General features: G+C 40.5%; 1 protein-coding gene across 1 annotated transcript in view; it reads left to right on the plus strand.

Annotated features, from left to right (window-relative positions):
- KCNQ5 (potassium voltage-gated channel subfamily Q member 5) overlaps positions 1–22,738 on the plus strand; it is a 174,666-nt gene that overhangs the window by 138,211 nt on the left and 13,717 nt on the right. The window contains exons 12-13 of the mRNA XM_067532665.1: positions 3,505–3,725; positions 20,214–20,322. Of these exons, the coding sequence (XP_067388766.1) occupies positions 3,505–3,725; positions 20,214–20,322 (330 nt within the window). The remainder of the gene's footprint in view (positions 1–3,504; positions 3,726–20,213; positions 20,323–22,738) is intronic.

Consider the following 22,738-nt stretch of genomic DNA (forward strand, 5'->3'; position numbering starts at 1 on the left):
ATATTTGTCTCTAATGGACATCAACAGGATGGCATTCATTAAGGCACTACATCCATGACCTCTTTTAAAAAGATGGGAGAAAAGAGATTTGTATTAGTACAAATGAGTTGATTTAGCAGAAGTAATATCTACTTTTCATCTAATTTCATTTTTTGCTTGCAGTTACTGGGGTAATAAAAGAAAAAATATAATGCTTATCAGTCCTTGTTATGGCTACTTTATCAGTTTTCCATTCATTTTAATTAATGTAGGACAAAACGACATGTCCAGAAAGCTTTTGCTTTATAGGATTTCTCTAGAAAATAATCATTTGATTTGATGCTTGAGTAATTTAAAATTTTTACCCCTGGATGGAGCAAATACAGTCTATGGGGAGCACATGTACAGAGATAATACCCGTAATAAGAAATAGACTTGCATTATGTAATTCATGCACACTAGTGTGAATTCATTGTAGTGTGACTATTAAATGACTGCCTCTGAGATTACATTCTCATGACAACAGATGACAAACAAGTTACTGAGAGTTCAGCTGAGGCTTGAAATGTAACTGTTATAGTAAAACAAACCTTAGAACTTGCTTTTCTTTCAGATTATAGGTTCTGAGGGTCTTTTGTATTCAATATACTACAGGATTTAGTGTTCCAGGTGTGATTCCTATTTTGCAATGGAAAGAGATGACATTTCCAGTATCATCCCATGTTTGTTTCAACAATTGCTAACTTTGGGCAGGGGGAAAAAGGGATTAGATTGAGAAATTATAGAAACAGGTATTCTTTAAAGCCATATTTGTCTAATGAAGATCTTTCAACTGATGTGATATTTTATAGCATTCTTGAAACTGACTTCATTATAAGCTGCTCAGCATGTGCTTTGCTTGCTGCCTCCTGCCTCTCGGCCAGTCTCAGCTGTGTTTTGTATTCAAAGTGAGACATATTATGGTGCATGGAAAAAGATTATCTGAAAATTTCATAACTTCAGTAGTTCATGTGATTCCATTTCATCAGGGCCCGCACAGAGAGGGGGAAAAGGGTACACTTTAACGGGACTCGAAGGCCCTAGGGGTCCAGTCCCAGGCTGCAACCGCCATGGGTATGTGTGTGGGAGGGGGCCTGTGTTACAAATTTGTATTGGGCCTGAAAAAATTATGCTTGGGCCCTGCATTTCATATAGTTACATATGAGAATGCTGTCTTTTCAGAATATAGTGGAACAGTACACTTAAGTATTTATGTTTAGTTGCAGAATACATGGCTGTTGAAAACACTAATTTTTCAATAAAATGCAGGGACCAGAGGCAGTGTCTCAATTTAATGAGCAGTTATAGAAACAAGCAGATAGTCTTTGCCATGCTCCCCAAAAAGGTTTATTGCCAGTGGAGGGTCATTTCCTTAGTGCTAGAGCCAATAAATTCACATGACGCTCTCCCATGAGTAGCCTGTGATGGATTCCCAGGATCTGGTCTATGCTTCAGCCTTTAACCTGTCTCCTGGGAGTGCCCCTTTATGTGCTGGACCCCAAGGATCCCTACTGTTCCACAGGAACGGACCTGTGACCTCCACGACTCCAAAACTGGGCCTTCAAGCCCCAGCAACCCGTCTTTGTTTCTATGGCTGCCTGAAGCAATCCAGCCAAGCCACACTCCTGCTAGATACTTTTCCCCCACTTCAGGGCACATTGCTCTTCAGTAAAATATCTGCAGCAGCACCAGGCAACCTTTTCAAAATAAAGTAATGATTTATTAGTCACCTGGAAGATGAAGGCTGAAAGTCCTGGAGTGAGCCTGAGAGAGGTGGACTTAGGAGAGGGTTCAGGCTGGAGGGAGACAAGCTTTTGCCATGCCCTGTTTCCCTAAGAGGTCTTCCCGTCTCCTCTCCCTGTTCCTTTTGTCTCTCAGTCCCCAGTGAGCTTCCCTGTGTCTGTGAACCCTGCTCTTCTTAACACAGACACCTGACACATTTGTGTCTTTGTTCTCCAGACACAGCCATGCTGATTGTGTTCATGTGTTCAGCTACCTATGCAGCTAGGAATTAATTTTTAGTCGCTGAAATTTCCTGACCTTTAGAGGATCTTCCATTCATCTAGATTGATTCCAGCCTAGTTCCTGATAGCACATTACTACTACCCCAGGCAGCTACAGGGCCCAAAACACCTCATACTTCCTGCTTTATTGCAGGAGAAGCAATTTAACCCCTCTGTATCCGATGAGTAACAATACAAAGTCAGATGGGGACATGCATATATTGTTCATAAAAATATTACAGAAAATTCCCACATTTGTTACATAGCCACAATACAATTGTCTGTCAACCCTTCTTGGCAAGAATGGAACAAGTGCACAAGAAAATCTTCCCCTTGCACAATATGATTGAACTTAATCATGTAGGTACAACGTATCTTCATGCCTCCCAACTGCATACACAGGTTCAAAGTGGCTTCCTCCATTCAGTTTCCCATCTGTGTCTCATATGTAAAATAGTGACAATGAGTAGTTCAGATTTTTTTTATAGAGCGATAGAAAGAAAAGTGTTACATGCAAACAGCCAGAGTGATCAAATCAAGCACATTACATAGCACATACAAACGTGAACAAAGTTGGATTGTGCATTCTGTAAATTAGGGGCTCCCAAAACTCTGCACATGGGTAAATGGAAGGGAAAAGCCACAGATGCAGGAAGAAAAGCACTTTTTTTCCTGTAGTTCTCCCAATGTACTGGCCACCTTAAATCAACCAGTCACAATCCCTAGCTTGGCCAGTTGCAGTTGACTAATCCTAAAGTACCAATCTACTAGTGGCTGTTGCAGCTGATCAGTTCCCAGCTCCAAGACAGGAAATTACTTTATTAAACATACAGTATAATATCACATTTTTGTGAATCAGCCATCACATCAATAACATTTCTGGGGGTGTTTCGTTCATTTTGCTTTTTGTCTTGTCCAAATGAATGCTGTAACAAAGAATTTTAAATTTATGTGATCATTAATAATGAATATGAAATGTTGGAAAATGTCGTGTCTTGAAAATGCACGAACATAATAACATTAATCTTGCCTATTTAAAAAACAAAGCTACATGGCATGCAGAAATAATAGAACAATTTGTCTTGTTTATCTGTAGAGATGATCAGAAATGCACTGAGCTGGGCTGTCTTACATGGAAATATATTTATAATTGCCTAAAATTTAAATCCTAGCCTTAAAAGAATGTCTTTAAAGTTAAACCATTATTATTGGATTACATTTTATTAGATTTACTATATACTTTGATTATAGCTTTAATCTTTACTGTAAGGTGTGAAATCAGTGATAATGTCTCTATAGAATTACACTTATTTCAAATGAGTGCTATCCCAATGAATGAATATATTCCATGAAAGTGAAACATTGGTTAAAAATCTACATTGTGCTATCTTAAGTTTAGTTGCTGGAAATAAATATATCTATCACATGACAAAAGAAATGGAAATTAATTAAATATGAAATAATATATATTTCTCTTTCACAGCCAGAAGTTAAGTTTTAAAGAGCGGGTACGGATGGCTAGTCCAAGAGGGCAGAGTATTAAGAGTAGGCAGGCATCAGTTGGAGACCGACGGTCACCAGGTACTGACATTACTGCAGAGGGCAGCCCAACCAAAGTGCAAAAGAGCTGGAGCTTCAATGACCGAACCCGTTTCCGACCTTCACTGCGTCTGAAGAGTTCTCAGCCAAAACCAGTTGCAGATGGTAAGATATTTTTCATGTGTATTTTCCATTATACCTTGTCCCCAGTCTCTTCTGCCACAAGCCCGCCAGACATCCCTTACCATCCATTTTGCACAGTTCTAGGAAACCGCTGCAGATACTCAAGTTTGGAGAAGGGGTACTGGAAGACTGGCTTCCCAACTGGGATAGAGCTCAAGCTGTACTGCTTTTTCTGTGGTGTACTGTTTGGTGGCTGTGCTAGTGGTGAGCTTTGTGTCTCTGGTTGGAGGAAGGAGATGTACTATTAGATGTTTTAACTTTTCATTTCCTTTATTTTTATGGTTTTGTCTTAGACAAATTATGCGTAGACAATCCTTAACAGATAATGGATAAACAAGATCGTGGTTTTGTGTAAGGACATTTTGAAGTGACAGAATTTCCCAGAGAATGGAGATTCCAAGTTTTGTCCACTTCTAGTTGTTGGCTCCTCTTTTACGGAAGCTGTAGGAGAGCAGTAGGATCTGAGGTTATGCTTCTCCCCTTCTCCTTCAACCAGCGAAACACTTTCACAAAGATCCTGTTTTTTCACTAAAGGAACCCTGACTTCACCAAAGATCTTCTTCTATGATGTCACATAACCAGGGGCCAAGTGACCTCTCTAGCCAGGGAGAACCAAGGATATGGAGACCAGACGTAATGCTAGGCTTGGGAGGACTAAGACAGCAAGAGAGTCTGGATGACAGCCAAGAATAGGGAGAACCAAGTAACGTGGAGTCTAAGTTCAATTTGAAATGTAGTCAATTTCAAAAAGTGAGTTTAAAAGTAGATTTAGGTATTACAGTTGCCTCAGTGTTCCCTGCCAATTTTGGGTTTATATAATCACGTTTTCCTGTTTTATAAAGATTTGACTTCCCCCTGAAAAGCCCACATGTAAACAAGAAAGGAATAAAAGGGAAGCAGCAAAAATGATTGTACACAAAGTGCTGTCAACTGCAAAAAAGAAACCAATTGACAAAAACAGAGAAGTGTTTCTAATCTCTTTCCATGATGATAATCATGTATGTAACTTCTAATAATTGTGTAATAAAAAAAATCAGATATGAGTGTGATTTAGCTATCTGCATCCCTTACAAATCACATATGAGCACATACATAGAACCGAAATACATCGTAAACCTCAACTAAGAGTCTCCTACTCAACAGACCTCTTCAGGAAAAGCCTTGATAAATAAACAGGCTTAGCAACATTCCCTGACGGGCTGAAAACAAAACAAGCAGACCACAGGTTCTGTTGGCCATCAGAGGATCAGCAATCTGGAGTCAAGGTCCTGCTCTGGGAATCCTCAGATGTACAAATGTTGAAAGCAATGGTCTCAAGTTACTGCGGATAAAGTCTAGGTTGGATATTAGGAAAAACTTTTTCACTAGGAGTGTGGTGAAACACTGCAATGGGTTACCTAAGGAGGTGGTGGAATCGCTATCCTTAGAAGTTTTTAAGGCCCGGCTTGACAAAACCCTGGATGGGATGATTTAGTTGGGGTTGGTCCTGCTTTGAGCAGGAGCAGGGACTAGATGATCTCCCTAAGGTCCCTCCCAACCCTAATATTCTATGATTCTATGAGACTTTCATTTTAGAGGTTGAGCATTCCCTGCTGATCTCAGCAGCTATGGTAGAACAGTGGAACAGAAAATGGTTAGTAAGATATAAACCAGAAAGAGCTTTATATGTTAAAACCAATACCATGAACTGCACCTAGAAATAAACTGACAAGCAATGCAGTTTGATGAGCACAATTGTAATATTCCTTTTAATTTTACCACTTATTTTATACTCCTATCTTTCATTCTCTAGTCACATCACAGAGGCGTTCATTTCCTTTTTACCAACTAGACGACATCATTTAAAAATCTTTGCAAGCACTGCCAGATATTTTTTCCTAGACATACTGTAACGTATAGTCTTGTAGAATCATCAGAAATTGAGAAGTAGGAAGTTCCCATGCAGTCTTTGTTTTAGGGAAAAGATGCCAGGAATTGATCCTCTGGAATCTCTACAGGTAAAAAACTAAATAGAGTTTATAATTCTTCACAATATGCTTAAATACTTTTCAATCCCTCAGTAACTGCAGACTGTATGCATGTCAGCAATTTCCAGCTGCATGTCCTCCATTATGTACAGGAGCCAGTCAATATGTCAATTTCTCTTCTATGGCAGAAGGAGCAACAGCTTTAAGTGACACCAACTTTCTGGTGAAGTTTCCACTGGAGGACTCTGTCCAGCAACCTCTGTGATCAGTGGACATCAATTTGATGACAGCATGCTTACAACTGATAGGCAACACTTAGTAACCTCAAGTTCGCACAGTATATTCAGCAACTTCGCTTTTATTCCTCAGATACGCACTACCAACCTTGATGTGTTCAAAATTTTTCCGCACTTGCTATGGATTCCACACTTATTAAATGCTGTCTCCAGGTGGATGTTCAATAGAAAGGGTTTATAAACTGCATATTTAGCTTAGAGCATTTTTACTTCTTCTTGAATGAAAATACAGCATTTTATTTGTTGTAGTAATGTATTCTCACCTCCCAGGGGACAGGTCACTACCTCAGTTTTCTTCCTGAAGATGATCTCCCACTGGCTATTTGGCTGGGTGATGTTGATACTTTGGCTCTACAACCAAAGCAAAAGCTCTCCTCTTCTGGGGTAAACAAATATCCAAACACAAAACACCACACATATATGGCCCTCCTTGAGCCATGCCATTTGCCACCTATTAGTGTAGGAGCTCAGTGATCCATCTCTTGTATCAGGATTCATCTCTTTTTAGGCAGGGCTGGTACCAATGATTGACTGACTTCCCCAGGCTAAGGAACTTCTTCATCCTTCCCAGATTAAACAGTCTTTTCCTTGGTCTTCCATCCTTAACGCAGGGGAGTGAAAAGGGCTTCCTTCCACCCTTTCTTTCAAAATCCAGCCCGGGGTCCCTAAACAAAGGCAGGTGCTAACATCAGACCTCCAGCCCACTCTGTTACTGCATTGCCCCAGCCCTTTCTTTCACTTGCTTTGTCACATATCTGAATCTTCATACCTTTAGTGCAGAATTCACAAGCAGTCTCTGACTACTGAAAATCTTATCCCTCATAGGGATGGGAAGTTATTTTCTCTCCTGCCTCAACAGGCCTTGGACAACTTATTCTTCCCTGTGTTTCCTGTCTCTTCACAGACCCTTTCCACAGACTCTCCAGGGCTACTTCCCCAGCTCTGCTGGTGGAGAGCCCCACTCCAGGTCTTGCTGCATCCCTGGTTTATTTTCTTCCTGAGAAACAGGACCTGTTCCCTTTCTCCCCATCCTCTTCTCAGCTGGCATTGGTCTAAATCACCCTTTCTCTTTCCTTTCATTCTGAGATGAAATGAGGAACCGGTGGTACTGTTGTCTTCTGTAAAGGGCCAACATACCTTCTTACATTGTATTCCACCATTTTATGCTTTCTAGCCTTTGCAGGAGATATATAGCATTCTCTGTAACCTAAAGACATCACATAGTTTATTGAATAGTGTTCAACACTTGAGAAATTACAGACATATTTCATTTGATTAATTGAAAAAACCTCTCCAAGGAAATAGTTGATTTCTGTTCCTATCTCTAAGCTTAACAACAGAACATTATAAACTCACATGAACTCTCTGCCCTTCCATTCTCCTGAGAGTACTTACACTGAATCCTCAGGGTGAATGGATTATGAAAATCATGGAAAGAATGCAAATGTATACTTCAGCCCCCATATACTTAGTTATTACCATGTAATTTATGTATTGTAAAAATGACAGCTTTTTCTTTCAATAACACACACACATCTTGCCCTCATCTAAGGTTCATTTGATCAGGGGCAGGTCCTTAGTTTAGTTGTTTTTAAGCCCTCATTAGTTAGCAATTACTGATTAAGAGTTAAGCTGTTTGGTGTCTTTAATCTCTCTTCTGGATTTGTATGATCCAATATCTTGGGATAAAAAGATGCAGTGCTGTTAAGAATATGTCAATTGATATTGGTCAATAGGGTAATTTTTTTTGATTGTTTAAACTGATAACATATCTCCTCTGATTTTCATTATAGTTTTCACTGTAATTAGTAAGATTTTATAAACATAGTCCACCATTCTAATTTGAACTCTGAACCAGATCTGCTGCTGCAAATCAGCATAGCTCCACTGGTTTTGATAAAAGTTATTTCAATTTACGTCAACTGATGATCTGGCCCTATGATTCTATCATTCAATCTGTATATCTACAATACATATGGAGGGTCTAATTGTGCAAACTTTACTCACATAGGTGAGTACTCAATGACTTCAAAGGGAGTGGTTGCCTAGATGAGTGTTTAGCTGCAGAAGTAAGGGCTGCGCAATTGGGCTCAGAGAGAGAGAGAGAATACAGTATGGTGTGCTACAAAGATTTGACCTAAATGAATTTCAAATGATCATACACTCATGAGTGGTGAAAACATGAGTTATGAAGTCATGTCCTGCTTTGAGCAGGGGGTTGGACTAGATGACCTCCTGAGGTCCCTTCCAACCTCTATGATTCTATGTCACAAGAGTCCCGATTAAACCACTGTACCACACTGCACTGCCATGTATTCTGCACATGACAAATATATTACTAATTTAGGAATGTTTTAGAATTTTAAAAAATATTGTTAGAATTGTTCTTCGTAACCTTCTGCTTGTAAAGACAAGTGCTCTCATTACCATTACCCAGCAGCTGGAGCCTCTTCTTTTTTAATAGGAAGGGAGAGGGAGCGAGGACCAAGCTGACCCTAATGGGGTGAGTGCTTGGGGGCTTTAAGTCATTGCTGCTGCTACCCCTGCCCAAAACTGGGTGTTTGGGCTGAAGGCTCTCCAGTGTTGATGTCTGTCCTTGCCTGCCAAGGACAAGGGGGCTGGAATTTCAGAGCTCATATCAACAGAGCAGTTTTGTGGGCAGAAAACAAGAAATGGTGCAGTTTCTTACATGGCTATACCTTAACGTGTGGTGTTTACATACATATATAAGTGTAATAGTTTTGTGCAGGGCCCCTTGCTGCTCAGGTCCTCTGCTCCCACAAACCATTCACAGATTTCAGCTTCGTGCTACCACCAGTGTGCTTATGTACAGGTTGTTACCCACCACCGTCTATTGACACATAGTCCAGCCTAACAGCCTCAGGGGCCTCACAGTTTAGCCACTGACCAAGGGGCGCTCCCCCTCCTGCTGTGGCTTCTCCCTTTCAGGCTCTTTGCCTTCCCCTCCACCCCTCCTCTTGCATTCCCTTCCTGTGAGCCTTTATAGCACCTGGCTAAGAAGCCTGGCAGCTGCTCCCCATTGGCCTGCTCTGTGCTGGCTTACTCAGCTGGCTCCACTTCTCCCTCAGTTAGGGCTCCTGTGGCAGAGGGCTGGCTCAGCCTGTTTTCACCCAGCCCCCTGTCACAATGAGATGTGTCTGTGTGTATAACTATATCAATACATATAAATTAGGTGTAGATTTTTAGTTGGATATAATTTTAAAAGTTAAAAACAATCAAAACAAAATCATCCTTTCTTACTCTCGGTTTATGACCAGTTAGTGACAGATCAGTTAGTGATTCACTGTTATGATGTGATCAGCAATTTTAACTGTAGAATCATTGTGTCTATAATTAACTGGTTTTAGAAAAAACACTGATTCTGATTCATCATTCAACACGGAGGAACTCCTTTTTAATTAAGTATCGGGAGCCACTCCATGAAATATTGCCAGTATTTCTGCAGCACATTTTTCAGACGTTTAATAGCAACTAAAGCTAACTGATAATTATGAGAAGGGAATCTTTATGTAATGTTCATTATACAGGCAGAATTTTGGATTTTAGGATCATGCATTAATTATTTGATAGCCAATAAAAATGAGGCTTCTGATCTTAAAGAAATACTGGAAGTGTGCTGAAAAGAGAAATTAGATAAAATATAGAATAAGATAATTACTACTCTATGCATAGAGTAGTCTACCATCTAGCATATACACTGTCTGCATTGTATGGACTCTAGTTTTGCTTTAAAACCAAGCACAGGACAGGCTAAAGTGTGGAGCCACCAAAGTGGAAGCTCCGTTGTGTTGGATGCAGGATGGCCTCATACCTGTCACCAATGAGGGGACCAGTTTCATGACCTGCCTGAGCTTATTTATCTCTGTGGCTCATACAAATGTTTCTGACCAGGACCAGATTGCTCCAAATGGCAGATATTTCCAAAAACACTGCCAGAGAAAAATATCTCTGGATCCCACAGATCCCTTCGTGCTCAGCCCCTCTTCCAAATACACAAGTGGAACACTGTGCTGAACTATCAGTAAACTCTGTATAGTTTTTAGGAACAAAGTTTTTAAATATTTCAAGCAAAATGCAGATTGATATAAGTTTACTTTCCAAGTAGTGTTGCCTCCTTCCTTGGTTATGGCCTCCCTTCAGAACACTCCTTACAGCTCTCCTTTACTGTATGTAGTGGTGTTGTAACTGTGTCGGTCCCAGGATATTAGAGAGACTAGGTGGGTGAGGTAATGTCTTTTACTGGAGCAGCTTCTGTTGGTGAGAGAGACAAGCTTTTGAGGTTACCTGAAGAACAACTCTGTGTAAGCTCGAAAGCTTGTCTCTCTCATCAACAGAATTGTTCCAATAAAAGATATTACCTCACCCACCTTCTCTCTCTCACTTTCCTTTGCTGTGAGTCCTGAAAAAAAAACTTGACAACAGTTAGGCTGCTGTTGTACTGAGACCACTAGCTATCATGCTGACCAATACTATCTAATTGTTTCCTTGTACTCCCCCATCTCTCAGTATCTATCTCGTTTCAGGTTTTTAATCTAATCATAGAATCATAGAGTTGGAAGGGACCTCAGGAGGTCATCTAGTCCAACCCCCTGCTCAAATCAGGACTAACCTAAACTAAATAATCCCAGCGAGGGTTTTGTCAAGCCACAGCTTAAAAACCTCTAAAGATGGAGATTCCACCACCTCTCTAGGTAACCCATTCCAGTGCTTCACCACCCTCCTAGTGAAAAACTTTTTCCTAATGTCCAACCTAGATCTCCTCCACTGCAATTTGAGACCATTGCTCCTTGTTCTGTCATCTGCCACCACTGAGAACAGCCTAGCTCCATCCTCCCTGGAAGGTAGTTAAAAGCTGCTATCAAATCCCTCTCATTCTTCTCTTCTGTAGACTAAACAAGCCTCGTTCCCTCAGCCTCTCCTCATAAGTCTTGTGCTCCAGGCCCCTAATCATTTTTGTTGCCCTCCGCTGGACTCTCTCCAACTTCTCCACATCGTTTTTGTAGTGGGGGGCCCAAAACTGGACACAATACTCCAAATGCTGAATAGAGGGGAATAATCACTTCCCGTGATCTGCTGGCAATGCTCCTACTAATGCAGCCCAATATGCTATTAGCCTTCTTGGCAACCAGGGCACACTGCTGACTCATATCCAGCTTCTTATCCACTGTAACCCCCAGGTCCTTTTCTGCAGAACTGCTGCCTAGCTCATCGGTCCCCAGTCTGTAGCTGTGCATGGGATTCTTCCATCCAAAGTGCAGGACTCTGCACTTGTCCTTGTTGAACCTCATCAGATTTCTTTTGGCCCAATCCTCCAGATTGTTTAGGTCCTTCTGTAGCCTATCCCTACCTTCCAGGGTATCTACTACTCCCCCCATCTTAGTGTCATCTGCAAACTTGCTGAGGGTGCAATCTATCCCATCCTCTAGATCATTAATGAAGATGTTGAACAAAACCGGCCCCAGCACCGACCCCTGGGGCACTCCGCTTGTGACCGGCTGCCAGCTAGACATGGAGCGATTGATCACTACTCGTTGAGCCCTGTGCTCTAGCCAGTTCTCTATCCATTTTATAGTCCATTCATCCAACCCATACTTCTTTAACTTGCTGATAAGAATACTGTGAGAGACCGTATCAAAAGCTTTGCTAAAGTCAAGGTATATCACGTCCACCGCTTTCCCCACATCCACCAATCTTGGGGGTAGGGAACTAGCTTTTTGTTTTGTTTGTAAAGCACCTAGCACAATAGAGTCCTTGGTCCATGACTGGGACTCTTAGGCGCTATGGAATACAAATAAATGTAAACTGTTAATATTATTATAACAACAGGCAATTAATAAAAAATTTAATATAAAAATGGAGAGAAAAGAATATAGAACATTTTATAAATATTAAAATATTGATTTTGACAATGGCATGTCCTCCTCTAGAATACAGTGACTCATTTAGGTTGCCTCTTTAAAGAAGAGAAAACTAAGGGTGAAAAGATTCAGAGAGAAGGGCAATGAAGATATGGCAGGATTTTAATGAGAGACAACATTATCAAAAAGCAAGGTTATTTGTTTTGGAAAGGAATATTAATTCATGGGGAGTTGGTACTTAACTGATGTATTCAAAATCATGAAGGATACAGGCCCTTATCAAGCAAAGTGCTTAACTTTAAGCACTAAGTCACATTGAACTCAGTGAGACTACTCATATGCTTAAAGTTGTGTGTAATTAAATGTTTTGCTAGTTCAGGGACAGATTGAGAAATAAATCCATGATTTTTACCCGGTCTCATAACATGAGCATAAGGAGAAATTCAAGTACAATAAAAGCCAATGCATTGACAGTAGAACATATTGTGACACTTCCTGGGGCTACCCAGGGTTGTGAAGCATCTTGTTACCACCTACCCTTAGTGTAAGGAATCCTGGTCTGAGCCTGCCGTGTGTCAGCTCCCCACCTCCCCAGCCAGGGGCATCAAAGGGTCCCTGGCTCACACATATAAAAGGAAATATTACTTTACACAGAATATAGACCTGAGGATTTTGCACGTGGGCAACAAATCAAATACTTTGGGTTTAAAGGGTGCCCAGATCATTTTATGACCACTAACACTAGTTGAAGTAGAATGACATTCATAAATCATTGGGCATTGACTTATTGATATTAAAATATCCCGCTCGGATTTAAACTCATACCAACACAAAAATAAAGAAATTAAGTCTTCACACCACACATTTGCATAGTTACACTAGGCCTTAATTATAAGTAACAAATATTTCATTTGACTAAATTTTTCTGTTTGCAAATTATTACTAATTTTTGGCAAAGATCATTTAAAGAAATTTCAGCCTAGTTGGGAACTGTTCACTTTAACAATTTATGTGGTATGAATGTGGTCACATAAATCACATATATACTTTTTACTTCCTACTGGGTATCTGAAACATTTAAAGAGAAGAGGAATCCCTTGTTCATGTGAGAATATAGGTATTCATATAAAAGACAGCTATACCTAAACATTTGTACAAACAGAAATTGATTTTTGAAAATGTTCATGAACAGAAATTAAAAAGAGACACAAAACATGATAGAAGTGAATCAGAACCTAAACAAATGATAAACTCTCGTGCAGTTTTCAACCCGCTCTAGGGGCTAGTTACACAAAGGGGACTTAGGGAATGCCTACCTGGTGCTTTAGTCCACATCTCAGGGGTGTGTCACACATTAACTGTCCCATGTGGGCCCTGCTGGCACACACTAAAAGTTCCCTAGTGCATGTTTACATAGAACTGGTTAAAATGGGTCTATCTCTCACTGGACGATCGAGATGCTAAAGGAGCACTCAAGGAAGATAAGGCCATTGTGGAGAAACTAAATGAATTCTTTGCATGGATCTTCATGGCTGAGGATATGAGGGAGATTCCCAAACCTTAGTCATTCTTTTCAGGTGACAAATCTGAGGAACTGTCCCAGATTGAGTTGTCATTAGAGGTGGTTTTGGAACAAATTGATAATTAAACAGTAATAAGTAACCAGGACCAGTTGGTATCCACCCAAGAGTTCTGAAGGATCTCAAATGTGAAATTGCAGAACTACTAACTGTGGTATGTAACCCATCATTTAAATCCGCTTCTGTACCAGATGACTGGAGGATAGCTAATATGATGCCAGTTTTTTAAAAAAGGCTCCAGAGGCCATCCCGGCAGTTACAGGCTGATAAGCCTAACTTCAGTACCAGGCAAATTGGTTGAAACCATAGTAAAGAACAGAATTATCAGGCACATAGATGAATATGATTTGTTGGGGAAAAATCAACATGGTGTTTGTAAAGGGAAATCATGCTTCATCAATCTACTAGAATTCTTTGAGGGGGTCAACAAGCATGTGGACAATAGTGAGCCAGTGGATACAGTGTACTTTTTCATAAAGCCTTTCACAAGGTCCCTGACCACAGGTTCTTAAGCAAAGTACGTAATCATGGCATAAGAGGGAAGGTCCTCTCCTGGATCAGTAACTGGTTAAAAGATAAGAAACAAAAGGTAGGAATAAATGGTCAGTTTCAGAATGGAGAGAGGTAAATAGTGGTGTCCCCCAGGATTCTGTAGTGGGACCAGTACTGTTCAACATATTCATCAGTGATTTGGAAATAGGGGTAAACAGTCAGTGGGCAAAATTTGCAGATGATACAAAACTACACAAGATAGTTATGTCCAAAGCAGACTGCGAAGAGTTGCAAAGGGATCTCACAAAACTGGGTGACAGCACCAGAATGGCAGATGAAATTCAATGTTGTTAAATGCAGAATAATGCACAGTGGAAAACAGAATCCCAACTATACATATAAAATGATGGGGTCTAAGTTAGCTGTTACCACTCAAGAAGGAGATCTTGGAGTCATTGAGGATAGTTCTCTGAAAACATCCACTAAATGTGCTGTGGCAGTCAAAAAAGCTAACAGAATGTTGGGAATCATTAGGAAAGGGATAGATAAGACAGAAAATATTGTATTGCCTCTTTATAAATCCATGGTATGCCCACATCTTGAATACCGCATGCAAATCTGGTCACCCCACCTCAAAAAAAATATATTGGAATTGGAAAAGGTGTACAGAAAAGAGTAACATAAATTATTAGGGGTATGGAAAAGTTTCCATATGAGGAGAGATTAATAAGACTGGGACTTTTCATCTTGGAAAAGAGATGATTAAAGGTGGATATGAAAGAGGTCTATAAAATCATGATTGGGGTGGAGGAAGTAATTAAGGAAGTGTTGTTTACTCCTTCTCGTAGCACAAAAACTAGGGGTCACCAAATGTTTAAAATGAACAAAGGGAAGTATTTCTTCACACAACGCACAGTGAAACTGTGGAACTCCTTGCCAGAGGATGTTGTCAAGGCCAAGACTATAAGAGGGTTCAAAAAAGAACTAGATAAGTTCATGGAGGATAGATTCATCAATGGCTATTAGCCAGGATAGGCAGGGATTGCTGTTTGCTAGAGGCTGGGTATGGTCAATGGGATGGATTGTTTAATGATTACCTGTTCTATTCATTCCCTCTAAAGGACCTGGCATTGGCCACTGTTGGAAGACAGGATACTGAGCTAGATGGACCATTGGTCTGACCCAGTATTGCTTTTCTTATGTTCTTATTCACGTGCACCAAGGGAATTTTTAATGCTTTCCCCCAGGATTTACATGAGCCTGTTAGTTTGTGAAATGCTAGTGCAGACTAAAATTTATACCACTTTGTGCAAACTAAACCACCATGTGGACAAGCCCTTAGACTTTGCACTGCACAGCCTAACTTTCAAGTGCCCTGCCCGTGAGTCCACTCTACAGCCCTGAGTTAGGTGCCCAGGCTCCCTATGAAATTCAAGAATGCCTCTTCTCTTTTGGTTCCATGATTAGCTGCTCCCAGAAGCAATTGTTTAAGGGGTCAAGAAACTTTATCTCTGCATCCCATCCTGAGGTGACGTACCCAGTCAATATGGGGATATACAATGCCTGGAGAGACTTAGGTGGTTGAATAGCATTCACAAAAGACAGCATGCTGAGCAGGGAGCCGCATAAGCTAGCCAATAGGAAATGCCATGTAGAAGGGTGTGGCCTAAGCCCCTCCCCTCAAAGGGTATTAGCACCTAAAATAAGCACCTTCCTCTACTTTGGATTCACAGTGGTGGACTGTCTGCTGGAGACAGGTGCTTAAGCCAGGTCAGTCCTTTTGCACAAAAGCTGGTGATGGTCCTCTTTAATCCAATGAGCCAGTGGCTAGAGCACTCAGCAAGGATATGGAAGGCCTAGGTTCAAATCCCCACTCTGCATGATGTTGAGTAGGGACTTCAACCCAGTTCTCCTAGCTATCAGGTGAGTGTCCTAACATTTGGGCTATGAGGTGTTCTGGGATACAACTCTCTGTTGTTCTACTTTTGTATAAAATACTGAAGCATTCATTGGAGTAGGGACTTGAAATCAGCTTTCACACATCTTAGGTGAGTGCCCTAACCACTAGAATATGGAGTCAAAAACTCTTTCTTGCTTACTGTCTCTCTCCCTCAGTATGCCTACTGAATGGGGTCCCTCAGGTGAGGCAATGTCCAATTTGAGGAACCCGCTGATGTTTAGGCATGAGCTGGGCATCAACACTGAAGGGGCTTTGAGCATGTCCACCAGCAGAAATGTAGGCACCTAGGGACTTGACTGAAAAAAAACTAAGGCATCTAGAGAATTTAGGGTTACAGGGTTTGCCTAGAGGGTTAGATGGCAACTGAGCAATGGTTTTGATTATCTAAATATTTGGACTTAGATGACAGTTAGGCACCTAAATTCTTTGTGATCTAGTTCTAAGAGTTAAACAAGTAAAGAGAAAATAATCTGCATATGGTAATATTTACAGATCACCTTAGAATGTACAAATGAATTTAACAATATTGTAAAACTTTTTAAAGTAAAATTAACCAGTGTCATATGACAATGAGAGAGAATCACAGAACCAGTCATTCATCTAACAGTGAAAAAAGAATGTTATTAGAATAAGGAAAATAGTGTTATTCTTGAAACATATATGTCTTTCTGGCTGTTCAGCTGTACAACTTTTGCCTAGACTTTTCCCCAGACTCAGTACTGCTTGACCCCTGCTTCACTTTTGAGAAATAAACCAGTATCCACGTCCTACACACACACAGGTTTTAATTTAGTTTAAAACATTAAACCATATTTTTTGCAATAGATTGTATATTAAATCATCAAAGATCTATACTAAATACTTATTACCTCCATAATATATCATCAAAAGGCTTGTTTAAGCTGATAGAAAAGAAGAGTTTCAATAATATATGTAAATTGTTGTAAAGAAGTGTGAGTATGTGCATATGTGTCTGTATGTGTGTGTTTTGATCTGAGCATACAATACACAAAGTATTGTAACCTGGTATCTAACTGCAACATTGTATAGTACTTGTCCTGATGCTTTCAGAAACCAAATCAGACTTTATTGTTCACGTTCTTTTAGGAGTTCAGAGCTAGATAGACTGAGTTTCTAGACCTTGATCATTACTAGATTATTGTTGTTAGCACCTGGCTATTCCCAGGAAACAAAGGAAAGGGAAGAGGATAAAAGCTTTTCATTTCTCTTGAACAGGCAAATATGTCTTGAATGTTACTAACATTGCTAGTATAGTACTTTGAGGAAGATCAGAGCCACGTCATAGTTTTACTATAGCCAAAGTACATTGCTAAACAACAGAAAACACATGGCATTTGGAAAATATAAATCAAACCCCAGGCATAACTTGTGCACCAAACCATATGACATACGTTTATGAAGACAGATAAATTCATGGGATTAAGCAACAGGCCACAACTTTTATTAAACTTTAATATAGGGGAGGTCTTTACCTACTCATCACCCATCTTCTCCTATAGCAGGCATTTAATTGGTTCCAGGGAGAGGGTTACAGGGTTTCTTACCATATAACCCATTAAGTGGCACCAGGGTGCAGGGCTCATTACCATATAATTTATAACTAGCACAAAGTTTACAGGGCTCCTTAACATATAACCCATAACGCAGGGTGGCTGTCCTTGGCCTATGCCCCAGGTCTCAGATCTCTCTGAGTCTTAGCATCCCCCTTCCCCATGAGGGGGAAAGAAGGTGCAGCAGGGTAGGGACCTTGGTCCACAAGAGCCACAAGGTCTGACCTTTGCCCACAAGGCCGCACTCATCCTATTGTGGGAACCCAAGGCCCATTGCCAAAATCCCAGGTCTTTTGCCTCCTGGAACCATTCTGGAAACTAGCCATAAGTTCTAATGAATAAACACCACCATGCCAGTACCTTAGTTAGGTACTCAGTGCATTCCTCCTTAACTTGCTGTGGCTTGTTGGTGCTGCGGAGAAGGCAAAAAAACTCCCTGGTCCTCTGCCAATTGGCCCATGGGAGAAAAAATTCCTTCCTGAGTCCCTAAACAGACAATTGGCTAGACCTTCAGCGTCTGTCAGGCTGGGTTCCCATTCCTAGTTCAGCTGGGTAGGGTGGGCTGCTGGAACGAAGCCAAAAGAGGCTCCATAAGGCCCCTGGCTGGACTAAATCCTGGGAGCTGGCCAATGGGTGTCAGAAACTCCTGGGGTGGAGCTACCTATTGTCCCTTGGCAAATGTCTCCCTCCTTTGCTATTGGGACTATCCCCGTTTCACTGCCATCCCCATCAATTTCCCCCAGCCATTGATGTGGGTTGGTGGCATTTCCAAGTCTTTAAGTATTATAAAGAAATATGTACATTTTTCATATAAATCAAATAAGGTTTATAGCTTTTCCTCAGAAACATCATTGACATATTATATTGAACTCCTGCCATAGTGAGGGAAACTTATGTTAGTGGAAATATTAAAAAGAAAGAAGGCCATTTATTATGAGCAGTACCTCTTTTTCATGTTGGCTTAAATTTACAAGAACTTTCTGTTGTGTAGCTATAAATGTATTTTGACTGTGTTTGTGTCCATGAACTGCATGGAGAACGTCACAGATTACATGAGTCTGATCCAACACCAGCTTTATGCAGATCTTTCTTCGCAATGCTGCACTAAAGGAGCTCTTTCATTAATTAAGCAACACTTAGAACAAGACCCAGGAATTGTACTCTAGAGGCCACCGTTTAGAAATGTACTTTATTTTAAACTGCAGAAGCTAGAATCTCTTCTTTCACTAGTTTTATACAGTTGTAATTCTATTGACTTCAACAAAGTTACTCCAAATTTACACCAGTGTAAGTGAGCAGAATCAGACTCTTAGTGAAAATACCACTAGAGTAAAGGGAGACTAGTTTAGTACGGTACTTAGGGATGAGGAAAGAGATTCCATAAATAGGAGAAGTTATTGGAAAGACTAAATCAGAGACAGAAGTGTGGAACACCTGGAAAGTACATCATTTATGGTTTTTGGTTATGATTTTAATTATTAGTAGCTTTGGTGATGAACTTCAAGGTGGTGTATATAAAATAATATAGCAGGATATGTACATAGTTTATTAAAATTAATTAATAATTTTGGCAGGCATCCAAGCATTTATTAGGGCGGGGTCAGGGGGCATAAATATTTTATGCATAAAATAAACAGATTCCTTTGGTGCCAAAGCATGTAAAAACATGTCAGAGGAAGGATGCTTAACATAATTCCATGCATAAGTCACATTATAATATACTGGTGGAGGGGACTCCAAAGCTTATTAATATAAATATTTTCTTTATTTAAGAGGTAACATTGAGAACTCTTCAACACTGCCATTTATTTTTGTGGCAAAGCACTAGAGCTGTTGTAGATCATTTCATTTTTTCCACATTATTCTCTGCTGACCTTTCTGAAAGTAAAATATCCCATTCTCCATAGATGATAGAAGGTGGTTCTTCTGGCAATACCATTTCAGCATGATGCAAAGGAAGTACAGTGTTTCAGTGGTGAGGGCACTCCCCAGAAAAGGTCTCTGTACTTACTATTTTCTATGGGAAGTGAGACTTCTACATCTTAAGACTGGCTAGTACAGAGAGCTTCCTCGGCTCCCACTATGGCGGAGAAAGGCAATGCTTATGTGGCTTAAAGGCAGAAGGCTTATGTGAACTGGGATGGATTTCATCCTATGTCTTTCTTCTGTTAAACACAAGTTTTATCTGAAGTGGAGTGTTTGGTCATTTAGCTGTCCTCACACCAAATAAAATGCGCTCTTTGGAACAGGGACCAAGTCCTTTATTTTTCCGTTAAATGCCAGGTACGTTTATAGTGCTATATAAATAATAACTAATAATTAATAATTACAATATCTGTGTCTTTTATATATATTCTGGTTCTGCCATGGTTTCTGTTATCCTGTTGCTTCTTTCTAAAATAAAGAATGTAATGTGATGACACTGAAATGCCACGCAGACCTGCATTATAAATATATTGGTATTACAGTATCTATTTGGGGTATACAGAACAATCCCGTAGCAGGAAAATAGATTGGATGATTTAATAAGTCTCAGGCCTTTTTCTGTCTGTTACTAAAAATCTGCTTTTCTCTCAGCTTTTAGGTTGAGACTAGACAGCAGAACTTGGTCTCCTTAATATAGTTTTATTTCCCCAATATAGACAGCATGAGAAGAAAGCTACCTAAATGTACATGTGTTTTGTCTTGAAGTGCTTGTTACTTAGCCTGCAATTGTATCCTGCAGCTGACACCACTCTTGGAACAGATGATGTTTATGATGAGAGAGGATGCCAATGTGATGTATCAGTAGAAGATCTGACTCCAGCACTTAAAACTGTCATTAGAGCTATCAGGTGGGTGAAAAATACTTAGTGAAGAAATATCTGAGCGCTCTATTATTGACTGTTGAAATTATTGTATGGCTATGCTTTTTGCATCACTAGTAAATATGCTAGTATAATTTTTCTGCCCACTGCTATTCAGCAGTATGCCTACTAGAAGCTGAAATATTTCCACAGTTCTAAGTTGTCCTCTTTTCAACATTTCGAAAACACATTAAACAATATGGGTCTGCTTTGAATGGGATGAGAAAGAGAAAAGTGAAGCTTGATTTACAGTACATTTTCTGCAATTAAAAATACACTCAACATAGAGAGGCAAAGTCACTGAATGTATGTTACCAGGCCTGAAAAAGTTATAATATTTCTCACTTTGCAGCATCCAAGAATAGAAGAGAATCAAGGTGGGTGAAGTAATATCTTTCATTGGACCAACTTCGGTTGGTGAGAGATACGAGGTTTGAGCTACCTAAAGAAGAAGAGCTCTTTGTTGTTCGAAAGCTTGTTTCTTCACCACCAACAGAAGTTTGTCAAGTAAAAGATATTACCTCAGCCGCCTTGTCTCTCTAATATTTCTCATTGTCAACTTGACATTTTGTATTGAATTTTCTCACTCCCAAATCTTTCTGCAAATAGGGGCTGCTGCATCTCTGGAGGCAGAAAGAACCAATGTGTTTTTCAATGAAAGGAGCTTAGCCTGTCCCCATTGCTCACAGGTTTGACTGGCTCCAAGTAGTAAGGGCGACTGAAGACTCACTCAGTGGATCTGTCCAGTAACAGTTCAAGCAAATCGGGCTCCGTTCAAAGTTATACACTGGCTACAAGGCCCAAGGCTTCTTCTGCCCACCTGTTGCAGCCTCCTATGCCAGGCCAGCTGAGGAAGGAGGGTCACATGGGAAGACAGGGAAAGTTGTCCATAATTGTTGTATGTGTTTGAGGAGAATGTTAGGGCAATAATGAATTAAGAGAAATGGTGCAGTATGCCTCACTCAGGGCCAAACTAAAGGGATCAGTGTCCTGATTCCCCGAAGGATCGATGTCTCATCATAGAGCTCTCAGTCATCATGAAGCAGCTCATAATCCACACCATGCAGCAGAAGAGCAAAAGCAGCACACATCTAGCTAGATTTTCAACCTGACCCTGGTGCACCAGGTCCCCCTATGGTGGCAGGTTGGGCAGTATTATCTGAACCAGTCCAGGCGTACTTAGACCCACATTGTTGACTCCAGCATGGTCAAGTAGGTATTAGCAATTGAACCCTTTAAGAGTTTATTTTTATACCCTTTAACATACAAATGATGTCATTGCTAGTTACTGACTTGAGCTAAAAAACAATTTGGGACAATTCACCCTTATTTCCAGTCTTAATCCAGATAAGATTTACAACCTCCTTTCTTCCCAAGGCCTTTCCTTTCTTATCTGCTCCCTCATTCCTGGCTTACCAGCAGAAGAGTGGGAAGGTTTGGGCTTTTTTTCTTTTAAAACATTCTATGGCCTGGTCTACACTTACTGCGAAATTTAGCAGCAGTCGACAGGAAATATGCAAGCCAGTGGCATACTGAGGGGGGGGCCAGAGCCAAGCCTGCATTTGAGCCCTTTCCCTGCAAGTACAGACACCCCTCCACGGGGCAGCTGGGGGGGTGGCACCGGGACCCCTCCTGCCCTACACGAGGGGGGGGCATGAGGCAGGGGGCGCAAATGTAGGTTTGGCTCCCAGGTGCCAGAGACCCTCTGTACGTCACTGACGCAAGCTATATAGAGTAGTTGCGTATCTCCCATCGACTTCCTAAATTCTAATTAGTGCGACACCCCCCCTACGCTGCACTGACAGGTAATGCCCTTCTGTCGACACAGTGTTAATCTTTTTCTGGGGGTGGATTTATTCAGTCGACTTCCGGATCAATTGAGCGGGTCTCCACTTCCGCTCAATCGATCCCAAAGAATTGATCCGGCAGCGCCGAATTTGCTTCCATGAGTGAAGACATACCCTTTGTCTTGTTACTGCAGCTCTTTATCTTATTAGCTATTTTTGAAACCATACATCCTTCCCACACTGCAAGTAATACTGCTTATTATTTATGGCCTTCCTTTACTTGCTGATTAGGGCCTTCCTTGCAACACACATTAACCAAATATAAATTAACTTTATTTCTTTCATTTTATACTTATCCTACCATTTATGAATTTGGTTTAATTTCATTTTCTTTAAACTCCATCTCTGCTATAGTTTGAAATGTATTTCTCATTTATTATCCATTAGAACTTTGTCCCATGGTGTTCTGTTTCATATGCCTATATATTTTAACGTATAACATACTGTTTCCCCCTCCCCTACATGGTTCTAGAGTCTCAACCAGACTGTTAGGCATGTGTAAAGATCCTGTGCCTAAGAGAAAAGATTATTTCTGGCTGCTGGGATGTGGCAGGTTA

The sequence above is a fragment of the Emydura macquarii genome, unplaced genomic scaffold, assembly GCF_026122565.2.
Source record: "Emydura macquarii macquarii isolate MOO-44397 ecotype Brisbane River unplaced genomic scaffold, CSIRO-AGI_Emac_v2 contig_3295, whole genome shotgun sequence".
NCBI classification, from domain to species: domain Eukaryota; kingdom Metazoa; phylum Chordata; order Testudines; family Chelidae; genus Emydura; species Emydura macquarii.